General features: G+C 38.4%; 1 protein-coding gene across 1 annotated transcript; it reads left to right on the forward strand.

Annotated features, from left to right (window-relative positions):
• The first annotated feature begins 4,680 nt into the window (after positions 1 to 4,680).
• Positions 4,681 to 20,384, forward strand: LOC117236264. The gene is made up of 12 exons (XM_033499066.1): positions 4,681 to 5,170; positions 6,621 to 7,381; positions 7,671 to 8,859; positions 9,208 to 9,675; positions 10,610 to 10,954; positions 12,725 to 12,954; positions 13,601 to 13,835; positions 16,922 to 17,319; positions 17,942 to 18,466; positions 19,172 to 19,430; positions 19,827 to 19,891; positions 19,977 to 20,384. Exons 1-12 carry the CDS (start codon positions 4,681 to 4,683, stop codon positions 20,382 to 20,384), a joined length of 5,373 nt encoding a protein of 1,790 aa, XP_033354957.1.
• The last annotated feature ends 72 nt before the right edge of the window (positions 20,385 to 20,456 follow it).

Consider the following 20,456-nt stretch of genomic DNA (forward strand, 5'->3'; position numbering starts at 1 on the left):
ACGTCGTTTCGTCTAAAGAATCTGTTGCGACTCAACTAACTACCAACTGATCGGTTGGTATCGCGAGCTTTGAACGTTATTAGCGTCCGAGGTGGAGGATTATAATAAATGTACAGAACGAGGTTCAGTTCACCTTATTTATTCCACTCGATACTCCGAATACAACTGTCTTTAAGTTCACTGGGTTCCACTTAATACTCTGAATACAACTGTCTTTAGTTCACTGACTATCCTGTTAAATATAATGGTCACTGACTGAATACTGTTATATGTTGACTCTTAGAATACTGGTGCAAGAGTGTCTCTTGGTGATGTTGCTGTCGTAGAGGAAGGTTCGTAGTGGGTGTGTCTCAAGTCTGTTCCTAACTGATCATTGGGTAAAGACGTATGTTCGAGGATGGGCTGGCTGCCTTCGTGAAGGTTCGCGCGCGGGTGACCTTACACTTGGGGCAACCCGCGTGTCCGGTCTTCCTGAGATGTAGCATAAAATAAAGAGGTTTCTCCGTGGGGTCCTAAAGTACCTTGACTGTACAATAGGCCCATTGTTTCTGATGGGTCCGTACTAGGGTAGCGTAGATCCTTGACAGTCGTCGTGCCCGAAGATCGCATCTGGTTCACATAAAGCGTCGCGGTAATTACCAGGCGGCCACTCCAAATCCCAAACAGAATCTTCAGAAATATCTTCCGTTGTTAATATCGTTCTCGTACTACGGCGAAAGGTATCTCGATATTTAAGCATCGTCATTCGCATAAGTCGTAAATTATTAGTTTTTCGTTCAAAGAATTTAAAACATGCGAAAGGTACTTGCTCGAAATGGTTCCATTCGGTCTCTACTTAGGCAAACTTGATTCGTGTGAATTTACCTGGCGGGAGATTGATCTATGTTAATTTACATTCAAGAACACCAATTACGCACATGTATTATTACACCGAGTAACAAGAATAATCGAGTTCATCGCCTGGGTTTTCTTTAAATCCAATTCGATATCCAATTTTATTTTGTTTTATCAGTCTCGGTTTTAACGCGTAATTTTTCTCATTCCACGGATCCACGTTTAGTGTCTAGCAAAAGATGAACGTAGAAAACACGACATGCTGGCGAAACAGGTCGCCATTCAGCGGGTAGATCCAGCGCGAAATTTCTGCACGCGACCGTTCCACGAAAATTGAAAAACCCGACAAGTGAAACACACGGTCGTACAAAGTTCCTCATCTTCAATTTCCTAATCACTGGGATCATCATCATCGTCACCGTAGTCATCATCATCAGCGGCAGTTTTCACAGCGGATCCATTCCTTTTTTTCTTCCTCTGGGACGAGATTCGCAGTTGATTCCGCGACTGCCGGTCGTTTTCATAATCGTTACGAGCGCATCGGCTCTCTGTCTCTCTTCGTTTTTGCTGTTTCCGCGTGTCGTTCGGTCCACAGGGAAAAGACAACGATCCGGCGTTCTTTTCATTGAATTCCCGCGCGCTCTCGCGACCTGTTTAATGGATCTGCGAACACGACAGCTACGGCAGAGAACGTTGTCCATTAACAAAACTGTCGCGAGATTCGGGCCAACTTGTCGCGTGACGTATCGCCGCGATATTTCACCGACGAATTAATTAATGAACGCAGTATTTTATGGCGGGCCCGCGGAGTCTTGACCCAGTCGCAACTGGCGCGTCAGCTCACCCAAGTATTGGAACGCTTGTACATAGATTTTACGATGCGTATGATCGATACATGTGAATATATGATGTGCATTCTAGGAAACATTTTCAAATTTCATTAACGTTATTACGACACCTATCACGATCATTTTGACGGATTTTGCAAGAAATCTGAAAATGTACGCGAAAGGTAGAAAATATACAGAGCCTCAATATTCCGTAGGACAATTTTGCATATTCATTACGATATATTTACGTGTACAACATGTATATTATACTAGTTATACAAATTGTACGTGGGAATGTGTTACAAATGGATTGTGTGGGCCCTAGGAAACACTTTCGTAAAACGTAATAAACGTTGAAATACTTTGGTGAGTTAGTGTAATTTTCCTGTCAGCTACACGGCTCGTGTAGATAGATATCAAACGTAACGAGTTACGCGCGAGTCCGCGTCACGAAATCACCGTTTCAAGTGAAAAATCGTTAGAATCACGAGCAGTACGTGTCCTGTCGCTCTGCCATCTCTCCGAATATTAACAACCGAACGATGGCTCGCGCACCCTTTCTCTTTGTTCTACCAATTTCGGATTTACCTCGTTAAGTCCTCGTTACGTGTACGCCATTCCGTGACATTAACTTTGTTAATTAACGAACGCTGCCCGTCGAGCGAAGGATATCAATTACGATTCAAGATGGTGTCTGATATTTGGTATCAAACGACTGACAAGCATCTCCATGTTACTTTTCGTAAAGCAGATTCATAAATATTCAGCGCACATTTTTCATCGACAATCGTGCACATCTAGAACCGAAGATCGAAACAAGTTTTCAGGAAAAGCGGAAAGCTATTTTGTAGTTCTCAAAAGAGTTATTTTTTAAAAGATCGAATATTATTTTTGCAATTTGTCACTTTTAGTCTTTGAAATCTGTGCTTGATCGTTTCGATGTTCTTTTAACGTAAGACTCAATTACACCGAGTTGTGACATTTTTTTATCGAATCGTACTCACTAATTCGTAAAATTCATATTTTGGCAAAATTTACATACTACGTACTACCACAAATCTAAGTAGGTATCCATACATCCACGAGCTGTAGTATAAGTAGCTTGCACGTGTTTAATCTGTAGCTGGACGTGTGGATTAATATGCTCGTACACCGGTAGCTTCCACACGGTGAAATATAAAATATTATTTTACATTTTTATTTGCCGCACTATATCGTTCCTACTTTATTTTATTCCTTATTCTGTCATAAAGTTTTTTATCGGCCCTCGCATAGTTTGTGTAACGCAATCCAATTAGCATACGGACAGGTACGACGACTAAATGCTTGTTATTGCAAATTGAAATAAACCAACATTTGTATTATCGTATTTTCCACAGATCCGCGATTGTTAATCGAAAAGTATGCAAAAAGGACATGGCGATTCCTAAACATAAATTTTCTGAAAATAGGCAACAGTCGATAAATCCATGAAACTTTGTAAACGATCGAACGAACAATCACTTTTGAAACGCGGAACAAGATGCAAAAATGCGTACTGAATTCCATAACGAATTAAAACAACAACCTTGATAACATGGAATCGATTATCGAATTTTCAAATTGTTTATCACGTTACTGTTCGTGATGTTCATTGTGATTCGCGTTCATAGCGCACACCACTGAATATCAAAATAAATCGATAAAATGTAATATAATATAATTTCTACATTTTATAGCAATATGTATCGTTTCTTAATAGCAAAATGTTTGACTTACACGTGAAATATCACGAACGTGTTCTAATTTATAAGAAATTATTCGTAAGAATTTTCCATTTTCTAGCGGAAATAAATCATTGGAGCGTTTCACAGTTTAAAAAAATATCGCTACGTAAATTCGTCGTATCGATTCCAAACGGTGCAGATTTGTCGACGGTACGACTGTAGTCGATTTTAGCGCAGTTTAGACAACGTTTTGTCACTCTTGCATCGCGCCGTTTACAGGTTGACGTGCTGTGTAAATCAGCTTTAAATCAACCTGACGTGGACGAGAAGAGACCGAAAATGAAACCCGAACTGTCCGAAACCAGAAGCCGTCATGTTCACACTGCTCAGCATCGGACCACCTGCCACTAACGCATGTATCATTCTAAAAGTATACAATCCCGTATTTTTCTTATAGTTTATCTCATGAAACATACAATTTTTTATTCTTACGATACTTTCCATCTTCGTCGTTGTCGTTAATAGACACATATCGCTTGGACACAAAAACAAATACAAGTAGATATCGATAAAGTTAAGTGGAACTAGCTCAACCCTTTGCACTGCGAATTTTATTTCAATTTCGTTACCAGCAGCTGCCAACGCTTTCAAGTGTTTTATTTGAAATTTACTTTAACTAAAAAATAAGAGAATTTAAATGAATAAAGGAAGAAGGAAATTCACTTAAATACCAGTTTTATTCACACTATTGTTGCATTTTGTAATTTTTAAGTGCATGATATATCTTGAAACGATTTCCAGGATGCAATCCTGCTTTTCTTTCGCACGTTTCAGAAAAAAGATGGACATGAAAGAATGTCGAGTGAGACTGGACAAAGGGACTGAGATAAAAATTGATATCGAGACACGGTTGACACAGGAGTGCAAATGGTTAAGTGTCATTCGTGAAATATTCTTATAGTATATGGATTATTTAATAATTAGTTGAAATTAATATTTTCATTTTCAGGTAAACAGGCCGTAAATAACGAAACTTCACCGCTGCTTATTCGCCCTATCTCTTCGTTGAATCTCGTGCGCGACTCTATGTGCAAGAAAATTATTTCACCTACGATTTATTTATTAAATTTACCTATATTTTCTTTACGTAAAAATACACGTATTGTATTATATCAACGAACTTCATGCTCCTTGTTTCGCTCTTCCTATGAATAAAGTATCGATTGTTCGATAACCGATGAAATATATGTAACCGTGTGAAAAGTTGACAGAAAATAAAATCTAGGTTAACGTATAAAAATTGACGAAGGATGCGAAGAAGCAAGAAATCGCCAAATTCCGAAGCTTCGAGCAAAGGAAGGAAGCAGATCGACGAGGACGCGTGGCGGAAGCCTTTGGAGGCGATTTCGATCAACGACGAGAAGTGGTGGTGCATCGTGACCATGATGGTTGAGACGATTACCGAGCACTCGAGGTGCGTGTCGCTTTTCAACGTGGCCGCTGAAGAGGGTAGGCGGAAAGCCATTTACTCTCTGTGCTGTCAGAAAACGCTGGCCAGCGTGAGAACGTTGTCGAAGCAGAGCCTAGATAAATGTCCAACGATTCAGGGCGTTTGTCATTACGCGAACAAGGTTTTGAACGAGGAGAACGACGCGCTACCAAGCTGGCTGATGGCACGGATCATCAAGTACTTAATATATCGTGCCAGGGAGGAGAGCATCGGTATAGTGGAAAGGCTAGCTGACCTGGAGCGAGAGATAGACGAGGAGTATTGGATTATACAGACAGTCGCAGACTGGGGTAGGCGATTCGGCTTTAGTAGCTCGCGTGCAAAATCACGCCCCTAACGTCTATGGGGAACGTTATTAGCAACTGACCAGACGATAGGTGCGTTGCCATTCTAATTATGACGATAAAATTCTGGTATAAAGTAATTTGAGTAGAATTAAGGGTTAGATTCGGTAATAGGATCATTCGTGTTTTCATAATAGAGTAAAATTGATTATTTATGGAAAATTTAAAGATGCGGCGATGTAAAAATTGCGCGTAAGATGCCGAAATATAAAAAATATTCAAAGTGAAGTACTTGTTGTAACATTTAAGGAAGGTTTGACCGTGAGATTTATTGGACGAGATTGCTCGTTGTTGAAACCGTCGAATATATTTAAAATAATAAATTAGTGTACAGGCTATATTCGCTGAGATGCTCGTACAGTGTATAAGTCGTAAAATAGGATCGCTAATGACTCGTTAATTAGATCGATAATTCGTTGATAACTGGTTGATAACTGATCGACAACTGACTGTAACTCCGTTAACAACTGATTCGCTCGCGATCGCGTGCGTTTATTTATACTGGTCGGGAGAGAGTCGGAAAATTCAAATTCGTCTTTGATCGACGGTTGCACGTAGCGGCTACATTGTTTTGCCCGGAGTTTATTTATCGTTACGTTGCGTGCGTGAAGGCGGTGTGAATGTCCCGAGGCAAAATAACAACATGAGTTGAATTGTCCTCTAACTCATGTGCCGCTACAATTTTATCCCATTTGCATCATGGCTCTACTTAAGAGGACTGGTCCATATCACCGCACGCGGTCGGTCGTAGACGCGGTAAATGACATTCTTCATGGGGTTTATCCGAAATTTACTGTTCGAAACGATTGGCAGATAATGTTACTTCGCAAACATCGTATCTTACGTTCTTTATAACAGAGGAAAAAAGAAAAAAATTATTTATTTTAAAAAAATAAGAAATAAAAAATTAAGTCATATTATTTCTCGTGGAATTCTTTGAAATGGTCGATACAATAAACTGATATAGGCGAGATGCTGACAAACGGGTCAAACGTCAACTCTCACATTTGAAGAATACTTGGCGACTGAAATAAAAAGCAGTCGCAGCTGATTAATCCGCGTTTGGATGCAAATGGGTTAAATTCTCTTACAATTTTTCTAAAACGACGTGGATGGAACGAAAGCAATCGAAGATCACAGGGCGAAAAACATGATAAGCGATTTTCAAAATGCAGCAATCAGTTTCTTCAAATTCTTCGCTTGATCGTTTATAAAATTTCATTGGATTCGTCACCTGTTTTCAGGAAAGTCATATTCGCGAGCGTAACGAGTGCCATCGAAGTCAAGAAATTAAGAAAAATGAACTTGTCGTGTTGTTCTTCGCGTGGTCTTCGATGGCAAGGGGAATGGGATCGACTTCTGTAAATTGTCGAAATTGAAATGATCGTCTCGACAGGAGCGCAGCCAGCCACGAAGAAATTGGATCCGGAAATATTCGACGGAAAGGCGAACACGAAACTGCGAAGGCGCGGCGAAGAATGGCGAGACGCTGTTTACGTTGACGATGCCCCCGTGAATGGACCAAATCTTTACATAATTCTCACGGGCTTCCACGATCCGGATCTACCACAACATTTGATAAACGTTGGCGTGCCATTAAGTTGCATGATGCAGATCAAACGACCGAACGAACAATTGGATCACGTGCAGTACGAAGATATCGAAGAGGAATCCACAGAAAGTAGAAAACTATATTTTCTAGAAGAGTATAGTGTCAGTAAGATTAGGTTGTTTAACTTTTGGACGAAAGTGAAGAAACGATTGATGGATCCTGTAGCGTACCAAGAATATTGTGATATCGGTTTTCTCATATTTTGTCCACCGCTGCTGCCAGAAACTTCAAATAAGGAGCAGTATGAAGCTCTGAAGAAGGACATGTACGACAGAGTGTCGTATATCGTATACGATTTTTACGATCTTTATAGACAGCATGGTAACTATTTGAAAAGCATGAAAGTGGAGAAGGGTATCGCCGGTGAAAGTACGAAGAAAGCGAATGCGGAAGTTTATGAGACCTTGCTGGATGCGTTTCCTCCAGAGTGCGTTTCAGTTCCGCTGATATTGTTTGCAATATTGACGCAAGTTGAAGCGAATGAGGAAAGAATTACGGTGGAAAATTGCATCGACGAGAAAGGGGATGCGAAGATAGGTCAACAAGTAAGCTGATAAGTTTCATACCTTTTTTTCTAATTATTTGTACGGCTCGCGTAAAAGATTAAATATGCAAACTGCATTCGCGGACCACAGTTAACTGAAATATATTAATTCCGAAATTAAACGATAGAAAAAATTTAATTTTCTGTAAATTCCATCGTACGAATGTTGTATTATGGAATATTTTGTATCGCGGAATATGCAGATTACGAGATAAATGATTTGATCTGAGCGAAGAAGAAAGTTTTACCAAATTGATAGTGAAAAAGTAACGTTTTATAATTACGCGTAGCACGACGTAGAGACGAAAACGAAAGCGGAAATGACAAGTCAGTCCCTCGTCTCGTTCGTCGAAGAAAAAGTGAAGATTCTGAATATTAAATACGACCTCGATGACGTGGAATACAACATCGATGGTGGACAAACCCCGGCTGACATTGAACTAATCCTTCACGGAGATAGTCTGCTGGAAGCCATTCGTCTTCTCGATGACTGCGCGATTCCAGTGATCCGAAACCTGACAGATTTGATCGACAACATTTTGCCCATTTTCCGGCATCCAATGGTCGCGAGTTTTCGTCGAAAGGATGAAATCTCAGAGAAAAAATTGAACGAATACTCCCGTCACATCGATAACATTCGACGTTATTTCGACGTGGAGATAAGCGACGAAGAGGTTCGACATTATTTGCACGTTTTAATGTTCGACAGAATGATATTTCGATCGTTGGAGTGTAAAACCAAAGATTCCGAAACGCTAGAGAGTATAAAAGGTATAAAAACGAAAGAAGATTCGAACGAGACGATGCGAAACGAAGCGTTCGCGCTTTCACCGAAACGTAGCAAGTCTTTGCCGAGCCTAACCTCGAAATTGACGCCGGAACTCCATTTTCTCAGCGATGGTAACATCGATTACGGGAAAATCGTTCCAGATATCGTCGAGTGTTCGCCGCTGTTCGACCTGATAGACCCTCGTGAATTATTAGTCCCGGGTTATTTGGAAGAGAACGTGTTCAAGACAAGAGTATTGGATAGAGCTCGTCTCGAAGATTTCAGCGACGTCGAACTATTATCGGAGGCAATTTTTCTACAGTTTCTTTACGAGTGTCTCCTTGCGTTCGATCACGTCGGTCTGCGATACTTCGAACCTACCGACTCTCTGTTGCTGTGTTTCTGTAACAAGTGGAAAATCAATGGAGTAAGCACCGAAGAAAGAATGTCTAGTATTCGGACGCCGGTCCGACTTCGTGATTTCTGCAAATACGTAGTGCCCGAGGAGAAGGATTGGCTACGCCGGGAGGAGGAGCTGTACAGATTGCAGACGGCCAAGTCCATGGAAAGATTGATGAGAAAGAGCGCCGAGATATACGAGGAGACGATGCTGTTCCGTGACGAGGACTTCATTCTCCCTGGGACACTAAAAGCAAAAGATTCGCAAGCCAGCAGGGATCTTGATAGGCAAAAAAGTAGTTTGGATGTCGGTAAGAAGACGTTCTATCCTTTCGACTCGATCTCCAGGTCTTCTTTAAACTGTCCATCGACCATACACTTTGCATATTTTATATCATATACAAATACGTATATGTAGTATGTGTGCCAATGACGCAATCCTGTTCTTTCGATTAAGGAAACTGCGTGATTTTAAGAATTCTGATATTAGCAGCTGTTTAGTATTCTTTCGTTTCAAATTCAATATTCGCTTGATCAAACTATCTCGGTATTGGATATAATAATTTCCAAATATATTTATTTTCGACGGTCTTACGGTTCCAGTATGAGAAATACGATAGTAATGAAATCTGTGACGCCAATAGAATCTTCTTTCGTAGATGTATCGCCCCTTACTCCCATAGAAGAAATGACGAACGCCGGAAAAAAGAGAAAGAAGAGCCCTAAGGAAGGGAAAAAGAGGAACGACAAATCGTCCAGTCGAAGGATCAGTTCGAAGAAGTCAATCGCCGATGAAATCTCTCCATTGATTACTGGAAAAGTGTCACTGGCTCCACCCGATACCGAGAGGGAACCAGTTTATGATTTCGTAGGTTATGATCTTGAGAGACTACGTGTACAAGTGACAAATCGCAAGAAAACGTTTTACTCGGCCGATGACACTTTGGTACAAGTGGAAATAGACGATTGGCTTTACAAAACCAAGAACTTACGAATCACGGTTACTCTGCATGGATACAGTTTACGATTGTTTCATAGAATCGATGGTCCTGAAACGAACGAGATATTGCACGTAACGAGTAGAATCGGCATTATTCTTGCTTTCCAGAAGAAACTGGCGTCGTCACGTAAGAGTCAAATATTTTAGAAATTTCCTCTTCCTTTTTAAACCGATGAATTGACGATATTATTTGGTTATTTTAAAAGTATACGGAATGTGAAGTTTCATGCATTTGTTTAAATTTAAAAGCACAAAATTATCAAATATATCAAATATACAGTACTAGTTAGAATATTTAGAAAATGAAACAAACTTGTTGCTAGACTCCGGTTTTTTAATTATCTTCATAAAAATGTGAATTCGCATAAATATCCGCAGTCCGATAACGAGCTTCAAGCGCATAATAGGATCAAAAGATTCAACCCTTGTATGTGACGAATCAATCGAAACGAATTAATTCAATTAATTAAAATGAAAATCTTAAAAAGTTACCGACGAGAGACAATGTCGATCACACTGACTCGGTGAATATATTCCTTGTTAAATTTCATCCTATGCACCGTGACGTACGTACCTTTTGCGAGATAAATTAATATCGTAGGAGTAGCTGCAAAAGACACTATGGAAGTGACGTTTGAATCAAGTTTTGATTAACATGCAGCTTGTATGCTGCTACGCAACAAACTTTGCAACCATGTAAGCGTACCAGATTTCATCGTGCGCTTACACGAATTGTTCCATCTCATATTCTATAACAATTTCTAGTACAGTTAATTTACAAAAGAATGATTCACGTGCAACTTCTATTTATTAACTTTAAGAATAGTTTCACTAAACGATCAAATTTTCCAAAATTAAATATTTCTTTGCTGTATTTTATTATTTCGTTTAAAAATAAATATTGCAATTTTCATATACAATAGAAATATTATGATATCGAAAACGTCCTTTTTTTGCGCTTCGTAACCTGATTTAGTTGTCAACCCAATACTTTTGCGATATTTTTAGCGATATTTTTGTCGTCATCTCCCGTAATTAATTATTTGGTAAATTTGCATTAGATACGTCAAAGAATCGTTTTCATACCTGGCAAGACACGAACGTCGAGCAAAGAATCTCGTGGCCGACGGGATTACTGATAGAACCAATCATCGGTGACGGTCCGGATAATCCATATTACATTAAACAGTCCTACATACCAAAGGGATACACTAACCCCGAAGGTGATCGTGAAATTTGCAGAAGGTTTCTGAGAAATGGCACCGTTCTAAAATATCTGGACGATGGCAGAGTAACAGTTCTTCGGCCTAACGGAGTAATCGTCAATTGTATAGCCTTCGAGGAGCTTCGAGTCGAACGACACGAAAATCACGATGAGCAGGTTAACGTGCCAAAAAATGGTTCAGGTATTTGCAATGCTTTTTGAAAAATATCAAAGCAAAAATAAAATGTGTCGTTTATGATATAGTAGAACGCCGATTATCCGAATACAGGATGAATCATTTGCGCACCTACATATGTACAAAGTACACGTTTAAACTAAATATCTGACGATGTTTAAACAATGCTTGCAGTTTTGTACACGCGTTCTTGCTGCTTCAAATCTCTCGTTGTAATGTCTTAATGTATCGTCTGAATGTAACGCGTACGTACAGATTTTACATGAGTATAAAACATGAGTTTTGAGTATTCATGAGTACATGAGTACAGATGAATACAGACCATGAGTATAAAAAGAAAAAAAAAGAATGGTGTTGTCAGTACAAGATAAATCAAATATTATTTAACGTTTAAAAAAGGATGGAAGTGCGTGTAATTTAATCACAGAATACGATGCTGGAAAATCTGTAACTAGCGACATCAAAGATAACGAATCAAAATTATTTCAACTTCGGAAGAACTTATACGAAAGTAACTTGCGTCTCCGTAGAAGTTTGAAAATATCAAAGGATGATATAAATTAGATCGGGTTGTGTACAAACGGATTTTACAAAAACGAAGCACTGGTACAGCATCTTCGAGTCCATTAATTCAAGAGGAAGCTTTTGAATTGAATACGAAGTTAGGCAATAATAGAAGTTTTAAAGCACCTACTGGTTGGCTAAAACGATTTGAATTAAGATATGGAACACGTAAACTCGACCTTGCGGAAGGAAAATTATCCGCTGACAGTTCCACGGCTAAAGAATTTCTTCAAGTTTTTAATAATTCTCGCGCAAGAAAAGGATTAAGATTAAGATCGTATTTATAACTGTGACGAGACCGGCAATTTTCCGCGCAACTTCTACAATTTGAAAGCGAAATGGTAAACATCTTTCGTTATCTCCCGATGTATCGTAACATCAGGGCTTCGTCCTATGGATCAATTAATTATTGAATCTTTCGAGAGATATTGCCAAAAGAATTTATTGCGATGTTTGTTAATCGTTGACGACAACAACGCGAGTTGTGTTACAATTTTGTAAGAAGCTTGATTTAAAAGATCGCATTTATGTGTTGAACAAAGCATGGGAAAAGTTAACGCGTAACATAATAACACACGCAGCTACGCTTAAACGAGCATGGAACAGATCGTGCAATGCTGCATATGCTAATGTTAGACAAATTGGAACCAATGGTCAATTGAAAAGTTTGGCACGCAATATATAGATACGGATTCAAAGATTGTAATAACGACGATATACAGAAGTGGTTAAATATAGATAAAAATAATCCAGGATATAAAAGTACGACTCACGACGATATTATTTTATCCAGTAATGTTTATACAAAAGAAGGTATGACGGAATGTGGTATTAACCGGCGCAGTATTCTAACACACAGCGGAGCTGAAAACGCGTTGAATATCGCATTGTAATGGGCAAAACGTCGAAAAGAAACGGATACTGTACAAATGTTCGTGTCAGAGGGATTCCGCAACTTGGCGGGATTTAAAAGCGTTTAACTTACTCTTTGTATCGCATTTCTCTTACCGAGTGTGTATTCTTTCGCGTAATAAACATTCATATTTGGAAAATTTATTTCCCAAAGTTTATTTTCTAGTTGAATTATGACACGTCCACGGTTCTTTCGAACCGATCATCCGAAAAACCTCTTATCCGGACGGATTTGTCTGCCAATTAGTTCGGATAATCGGCGTTCTACTGTAATTTACAAATTTATGCATTCTATTTCAGGATTACCGTTGACTGTTATCTGTTTTAACGCGTATTCTGAATATTGTTTTAAGCTTTGTGAATTGAGACGAGCCTTGAAACTGTATCCGTATTCCACTTTTAAAGGCGACAGACCGAAAGAGCCGAAGGTTCTATCTAAAATCAAGAGAAAGCCAATGACTGGCTTCAAGTCTGCGTTGCTCGAAGCGGACGAGGTAGATTCTGTGTCTGCACAGCAGAATTTAACGATGGTGAGTCAAGTACCCGTTAAATTTCGTTTTAACCCACGAACGAGTCCGATCTGATCTAATACGACAAGAATTCAACTCGAGGGAAACGTTTAAAGCATCGACGCTTGGTCGTTTATGTTGGAATGCATAAACTAATTGCACAATCAGTGAGAAAATAAAATACACAATTTCTTCTATTATTTAATACGAAATATATGAACGTAATGTTTAAAAAAGTTAGTCGATTACTTTAAAATCCATCAATACCTACTCAATGGACAAAGATATTTTAATAGTTGGACATTCGCAAGGACGAATCTACGATCAATAAAAATTTCTTTCAAAGATTATGAAAAACAAGGAAAACCAATATTCTTCGTCTTCCTTTTCAAATAAAATCCCTGATAATTAAAGCTATTCCATGATGTGCTCCTAGAAAGCAAAAATCACAAACAAATGCAAGGAAACGTAATTAAACGATAACAAATAAAATGTTCCTCTTTCGATCGTTTCTTTCCTATTCATCGAATTGTTCTTCGTTTCCCAAGCTTGAATTATTTGCTAGACAACAACAACAATTTCCCGTATTACACGTGAAATCGTAACGCGATTGCCAGCATTCAAACATGTCTTGGTCTTCGTTGATCGGAACATGACTTGCCTTCAGGATCGTGACGACGTTCTGTCAACGATGGACAACACGGTCAAAGTGTCACGGTACATAGTGTTGAATGACGACGGTGGGCTGTACGAGGTGCTAGACGACTTGATCGTAAGTGAACAGCATCGATTACTCGTGAGAATGGCGTCAGACTACGAGGTCGACGAGAAATTCACCCGTCGCGCCGACGGTACCAACATGTTGCTGAATTCCGATGGAGAATTGATCGTCAGATACCCAGGTACGTTTCAGCGTACCTGCCACTTTGTAGGGCGGATTCTGATTTCTGCGCGCCATTATATTTCGTTCAATGAGATCGATACATCTAAATCGGATAAAATGTTCGAGAAGTTACGTAAGCGCTTCATAATAAACGTAACAGTTAAGTCTATACCTGTCGTCATCTTTCATTCTGCAACTTTCCTCTTCTTACTACGAATTTATCAATTTGTTCTGTCGTCGAATATTAACTCTTCAACGACGAGACACGCTAATTGGTCTATCGTGAAATAATTACATCGCAAGTATTGCGAGTAATATAAAGGTGACACGGGAAAAGTATGACGAGTCCATTTTTACCGACCTTTTTACTTTTGCATTGCTTTCGACGTAAAATAATCGAAGAAAGGAAGAATCTGATACAGTCGAAGATACAAACTTTTTAAACAAAAACGATCAGTTCGAAATGTTTTGCAGGAAAGCTTGACTTAATTAAGAGAAACTGATTAATTAAAAGATAGTTTTGATGTGGAAATGGTTGACGATATATCGCGTTTAAAAATTCCTCTTCTATAGAATTCTATGGAATATAGAACATCGATAAAAGATAGAAAATATGACTTATCGTGATTTTTACCTGTGACCTACATATCGTCGCCCTAGTTCTTAACCGTTCGAACTCTATTTAAAATAAAAGAATGTAATCAACCGATCCACGTATATCTGATAGGTATAAAGAATACAAATTTATGCTAATATTATGAAAATTCTACTTGGTATAAATATTCGGTTCTTTTATAAATTAATTTTATTAATTAAATATTCAATCCTAAGTTCACACACACAATGACACACTTCATAAACTTTGAACTCAGTTTTCTCAGTTTACAAACTAGCGGAGGTAGAACAGTTAAGAACTAGAGCGACGATATCTAATTCGAATAACGTAGATACAATAATCAAAATCTCTTTAAATTATATTCTGAAATGTTCACATTAATATCTCAATTAATCCAAAAGATACGGTTCCATCAAAATTCACAGTAAAAAACATTCTCTCGATAAAGTGTCACTTGTATACGACATCTCGTTCTATAGTATATTTCTATCGTGTTAACAAACGTCTAAAGTCAAAAGAATCCATGTTTGTAAAATACCTATCTAAACTTTCAGCGAGTTGAAAAATAAACTGAGAATGACACCACAGAATCGATGAATTTCGAGCAAAAAGTAAATGGCAAACTAGCTCTCTGTAATCCAAAAACTCAGCGTTGTTAAGCATTTGATTGCTCTTTTATCTTCGATGACAAACAGAATGATTTCAACAGTCCGATACCGATCCGCGTTGCTGTGTACTTTATAATTTTGTTAAACACTCTGCCTTATGATTTAACGTTATCAAACGACAAATATTTATCTTGTGCAACGCTGGAAAATCATGCTACGATTCACGGCTGTGTTGTACAAAACATTTTCGTAACCTATGCGAAAGTCAAGTTCATAAACTTTCGTCCAAACTTTCCTCATCTCCGCCTGTATTTTATTTGCTCGGTTGAATGCATTTCCTACAAACGTTTGACCAACTACTATGAGAAGTAAAGCGCGTCGATAGCACTTTAACGTAATGATTCTACTACCCTTTAATTCTTTTTTCATCAGAGGCAAAGAAACTCGTAACGAACCTCGTTATCGATCGTTCTTTTTTAATCCGTCTAAACTCGATACACACACTTTTCTGTATCGAAAGTATTAGTATGTACGTTCGAGAGCCAGGTGACTCATTTTGTTTTATTTATAAATGGCTCGTGGGAAGCCATAGAATGAAATAAAAAATTTCACCGCTGGGAAACTGGTTCCAAGCGAACGTGACTCGAACGTATCGACTCCTGTATCGAACGTTCCTTGACTTTCATAGCTTTATGAATAGAAACGCTCGAATTTTTCAACTATATCTTTATAACGTGATCGTTACTCTTCTACACACACACACACACACACACACACACATTATACTGTACTCTTTTCTCATTTTTATATTTATTTCATCAGTGATTGAATTTTTTTCTCGATTAATGATCAATAACATTATTAACAAATTAATATCGTATCATAAAGATTGTAATCTGATTATGAAAGTTTTTCGGCTGCGTTGTCAGTTAGGTAAAGCAAATTCTTTCGTGGAACGAGTTTCCAGAAAGTTTGCTCCGCAACAACATCGATCTTAACATAACCGTGATAGCCTCAAGTACTTTGAAATTCATTATTTCTTAAATTGGCTACGATCGCTCGCGAATTTGTTATTTAGGTACTTGTAACGTATATATATTTGTTCTGAGTAGAGTGAAAAACGAAACACGCAATGTCGAAAGGAATGTTACTTCATTTCTGCGTGGGTAGAATTAAAACGAACGTTTTCTTTCTGGTCCTTGGCTCTTGACACACATAACATGTGTCTAGCAAATGCGAATTTCAACTAATAAGATCACATTCTCAGCTGTTTCTAATAAAACAGAAACCGAAGTGATCAGAAAGTGTCGTTAGATCGGCCGATACACCGAAGAGAGTCAGAATATTTTAAAATTGTAACATCGAATCCGAATTGAACTAATATGTAAGACACTTTCAAAGTTCCACACGCGTACTCTTATTAGAACAAATAATTACGAAATTGAAATTCTTGAAGTACCAACTCTGACTTGGTAGATCCACGTTCTTTTATTGCCATTCGCATAATTTTTCCCAGAGAAAATGACTTTTATGCAATTTAATGAATTGCCAATTTTGTTTACTAGCCTGCAGTAATTTTTCTAACGATCCATTTTATTATCGAAACAAAAAATCTCCCTCTCTCTCTCATGATACTAATGCATTTTTTACCTTTACTATATTTCGTTAAGAAAGCTTTGGGAACATATCGCCTGATTATCAGCGCGAAGGCGAGGTATTTTTCTGCTTTCAATTGACAATTTTATCGCGTACAAAACCGATAATATTACGTCGAGAAAGGAAATAACAAAAACGATTATCGCATGGTGGAACGGTTTTGAAAGTTTTATAGAAAGATTCCTATGGCGTAAAGGTCCGGTATAATTCAAAGCTCGGTTCTAGACGGTACGCGTATCACGATTGGCTACACTATAGAAAAGGAGCCAGTGATGTGTGACTGGACCGAGGAAGAAATTCTACTATACTTCGTTTCTGATGGAATAAAGGAAGACGAGCAGCAGCACTGCATCGATCCGTCGTTATCGAATCTGAAATACGTCGATGAAGCTTCTTCGCCGAAAGTGAACGCGGATTACGAGGAGAAAATAAACGAGCTATTGATCAGGGACAGTTTCGTCTCCGTCCTGTTGACGTGTCGCATGGAACACAAGAACTATGCCACCGTGTTCTACGATCAGTCAGCAGTTAACTGCACTTTATCGATGCCGGACGATCTTCGAGTCAGCATATCGAGAAGAGGTCATTACGAAGTTTCGATGGCGGACGGAGTTAATCTAAAGGTAATCAAAACCTGCTAGATGAGATTCGTTGGAAAACGGATATCTACCAACCGTGTGACTCTAATAGCACTTCCGGTACTCTCCGGTCTTTGCGAGAAATTGCGATTAAAATCGTATTTTAGAGTCGATAAAAGGTTCCTTAGAATGGCGAGTCTCGTGTAGTTTTTTCTGATCCAACCTTTCATGGGTATATTCGGTAAGGAAAGTTTCACGATTTTACAATTCTACAATTTTACTATCTGGTAATTCTAAGATTCCATATCAACTGAATAAATAGTTTCGTTTTCGTAATTTTTTAATTTGCCGACTAGCAAGCTGCCGATGATAACATTTTCCCGATAATTCCTACAAAACGAAAGTGTCTATACTTCGATCTCTTTAACCAGCGATAGAAAATTTACTCGCCTGCAGGCACTTTTACGAAGATAATTGGAAAGATAGAATCTAGGCAGGAAATTATTTTAGTGATTATATTTTCAACGTTTAATATATTTCCCTATGTTAATACGTTGCTATAAATTATTATTCTCGTGTATTTTGACACCTCCAAACTTCAGACGAATGTGCTGAAATTCACACGCTACTACTTGTATTATTTTACAAGAAAATACATTTTTACTAGATCAACGAAGACGATCTGTCGTTCAAAGGCAATACGTGCACCAATTGCGGCAACCAATCTACTTCCACGTACAATTTCTTCCCTTCCGAGTCATCAGCCGTCATATTCACCACCACTGACGTCTTTGGCAACGTATTCGAAGTAACAAGCGATGGCAAAACGCGTTACAAACCGAACGCCGAAACGCTAAAACGTGAGAAAGCGGACGCCAACACCGTCGACTCGAAGGAAAAAGAATATCACGACGAAAAGTTCGAAGAAGACCTTGAACTTTCCTGCAGTCATGAAACGCTCTGTTTCAAGAGCAACAGAACTAATTGTAGAATATTTGCCATAAATCGAGATTTCACGGCTTACGAGTACGTTCATAGATTTACCAGGAATCAAACGGAGCTGACAGCGATCTTCGATAAGGAAACGAGCATCATTTTATATCCGAGCCCCAATCGACCGACACTTCATCGCCTCATCGCGTGTGAACCTGTGGCAACTGAATCTCGACTGAAAAACGCACTATCGTTCCCGGTTAGATTGATTAATTTTCATACTTTTATTCGTAGAAGAAATAAGAGGAAATGTACAATAGCGAGATAATTGCGTAGAGTCGCTTAATATAATTCGCTTAATTTGAGCAACGAGACATAACGAGAGAGCAATTCATAGAATACAACAAGATCTTTGAATCGTTACGTTCTCTAGTTCTCGCCTCATTGAGGCGATTTTAATTTATCATAGCAATAGGAAATAATTAAGGATCGTTTCGGTGCTTTCACTGTTTGTTTTCATCTACTAAAAGCTGAATTTTCTTTTGTATTCCGCGCTTTGAATTATATTAGTTTCGGCATTCGATTAAATCGTATCGAATAGTCTTTACCGTTTAGTTTAAATGTTTGTAGGAGAAAACGTTAATTTTCCATGCTGTTATGAGTAACTGTATAATAGATAAGAGAAAACGGTAAAGAACTTTCAAGTGCCTTTAACAAGCTTTACCGAGACAAGTAAAAGTTTGTTTTCAAACGCGAGAACTTTTATTTTCTTAAAAATGTTTCCAAAAGAGTAACGACAGAATCTTGCAACTTTGTTGAACGGGCAATTGAAAGCTTCAGAATTGAAATCACGAAAAAGGAACACACGCAACTACAATTTTTATATTCGCTTTGATCGTGAAATTGTGTAAATCTATTTTCTAAAGGAAATAGCTTGTTCGTATTTTTATTTCACCGCCACCAGGATTATCAGGTGAAGCCAACGAATTTCGATAGGAGGGACATATTGCGCAGTACTTATTCGATTCCGTACGATTGGCTATTCCCATTTGGAAGGAACGCTAATGGTATTTGGAAAAATACCCATGACCTGCCATTAATGGGCGACGTCGAAGCTTTGCCCGAATTATTGAGTATTCGTATTCTGCGTGGATTCAAGGAACCAGGTGGAAATGCAGTGATCGATCTCCAAAGAGCACTCGGGCGCTATTGGATGTCCGTTAGTGAATTAATGTCCTTTTTATCAACCTATTGCCAGATGTTCCAATTAAATTTACTCGATCGACCAGCCAGCCGCATTCCACCACCAAAATGCTTGGCTTTCGAGTAAATTTAATTGATCCAAATTTCACAAAATTAATTGTTAATGTAAATACAGATAAATAGACTAAATGATTTGTCTCGAGTAAGTTTCTGAAATCGAGAAATCGACAGAAATATACTTCTAATCTTCTTTCTTCCTCTGATCTCTGTGTACGTACTAATAGAACAACGAAACAAATTATAACAGTGGATGCGATAATCGGTGAGCGAAAGATACGAATGATAATTTTAAGGAAGCTTGAAAACTTACATTTGGAATAATCGAATTTTAGTAAATGCGATTGTTCGTATTTCAGTTGACGATAGTCTGAAGTTTGAATTTATCAAAATCACTCTATACTACATGCTGTATGCATATTCCGTAAACACATAATACAATGTAGTATATTAAATCTAGAAATCATTTACCTTTCTCTAACTGTAATTTTTCAAAATCGTGTACCCAGTTGGTTCGTGGCATTTTCCAACCACGTTCCTCGATGGATCAAGAGAAGAACCTCGTGCAAGAAAAGTTGGACACAGTGTACGATTATTTGGAGGACAGCCTGCACGTTCTATCGTTGGGTATCAAAAAAACGATCGACGTGGAAACGTACAAGATCGGTCTGCAAAGGCAATGGAGGATAGAAAAAGCAGAGACCCGACGAAAATCGATGATATTCGACGAATTACTCGGACACAAAGCTCTGGAGAAGGAAGAACTCGAATGGTACAAACGTTGCATGAAGGAAAAATTCATTCTACCATATTTCCAGAATATTACTGGCACGTGTTTCCTTTGGGTGATAAATTGTATAGATAATGCGTTAAATATATCGGTTGGCGGATCTTTCGACGAAATCAGCGAATGTTAAATGTTAAAAATTTCTTGATCGACGCTGCTTCCAACAGAATTTTCCTCGCGATTAAATAAATTTAGTCGAAAG

This window comes from Bombus vosnesenskii, unplaced genomic scaffold, assembly GCF_011952255.1.
Source record: "Bombus vosnesenskii isolate JDL3184/JDL3185 unplaced genomic scaffold, Bvos_JDL3184-5_v1.1 scf7180000013348, whole genome shotgun sequence".
Classification (NCBI taxonomy): domain Eukaryota; kingdom Metazoa; phylum Arthropoda; class Insecta; order Hymenoptera; family Apidae; genus Bombus; species Bombus vosnesenskii.

Bases quoted from the DNA above. Each gene is read 5' to 3' on its own strand.
- LOC117236264 (XM_033499066.1), top strand. From the start codon at position 4,681: ATGCGAAGAAGCAAGAAATCGCCAAATTCCGAAGCTTCGAGCAAAGGA. The intron at 7,382-7,670 runs GTAAGCTGATAA...AATTACGCGTAG, and splicing joins ATGCGAAGATAGGTCAACAA to CACGACGTAGAGACGAAAAC. The intron at 9,676-10,609 runs GTAAGAGTCAAA...AATTTGCATTAG, and splicing joins GAAGAAACTGGCGTCGTCAC to ATACGTCAAAGAATCGTTTT.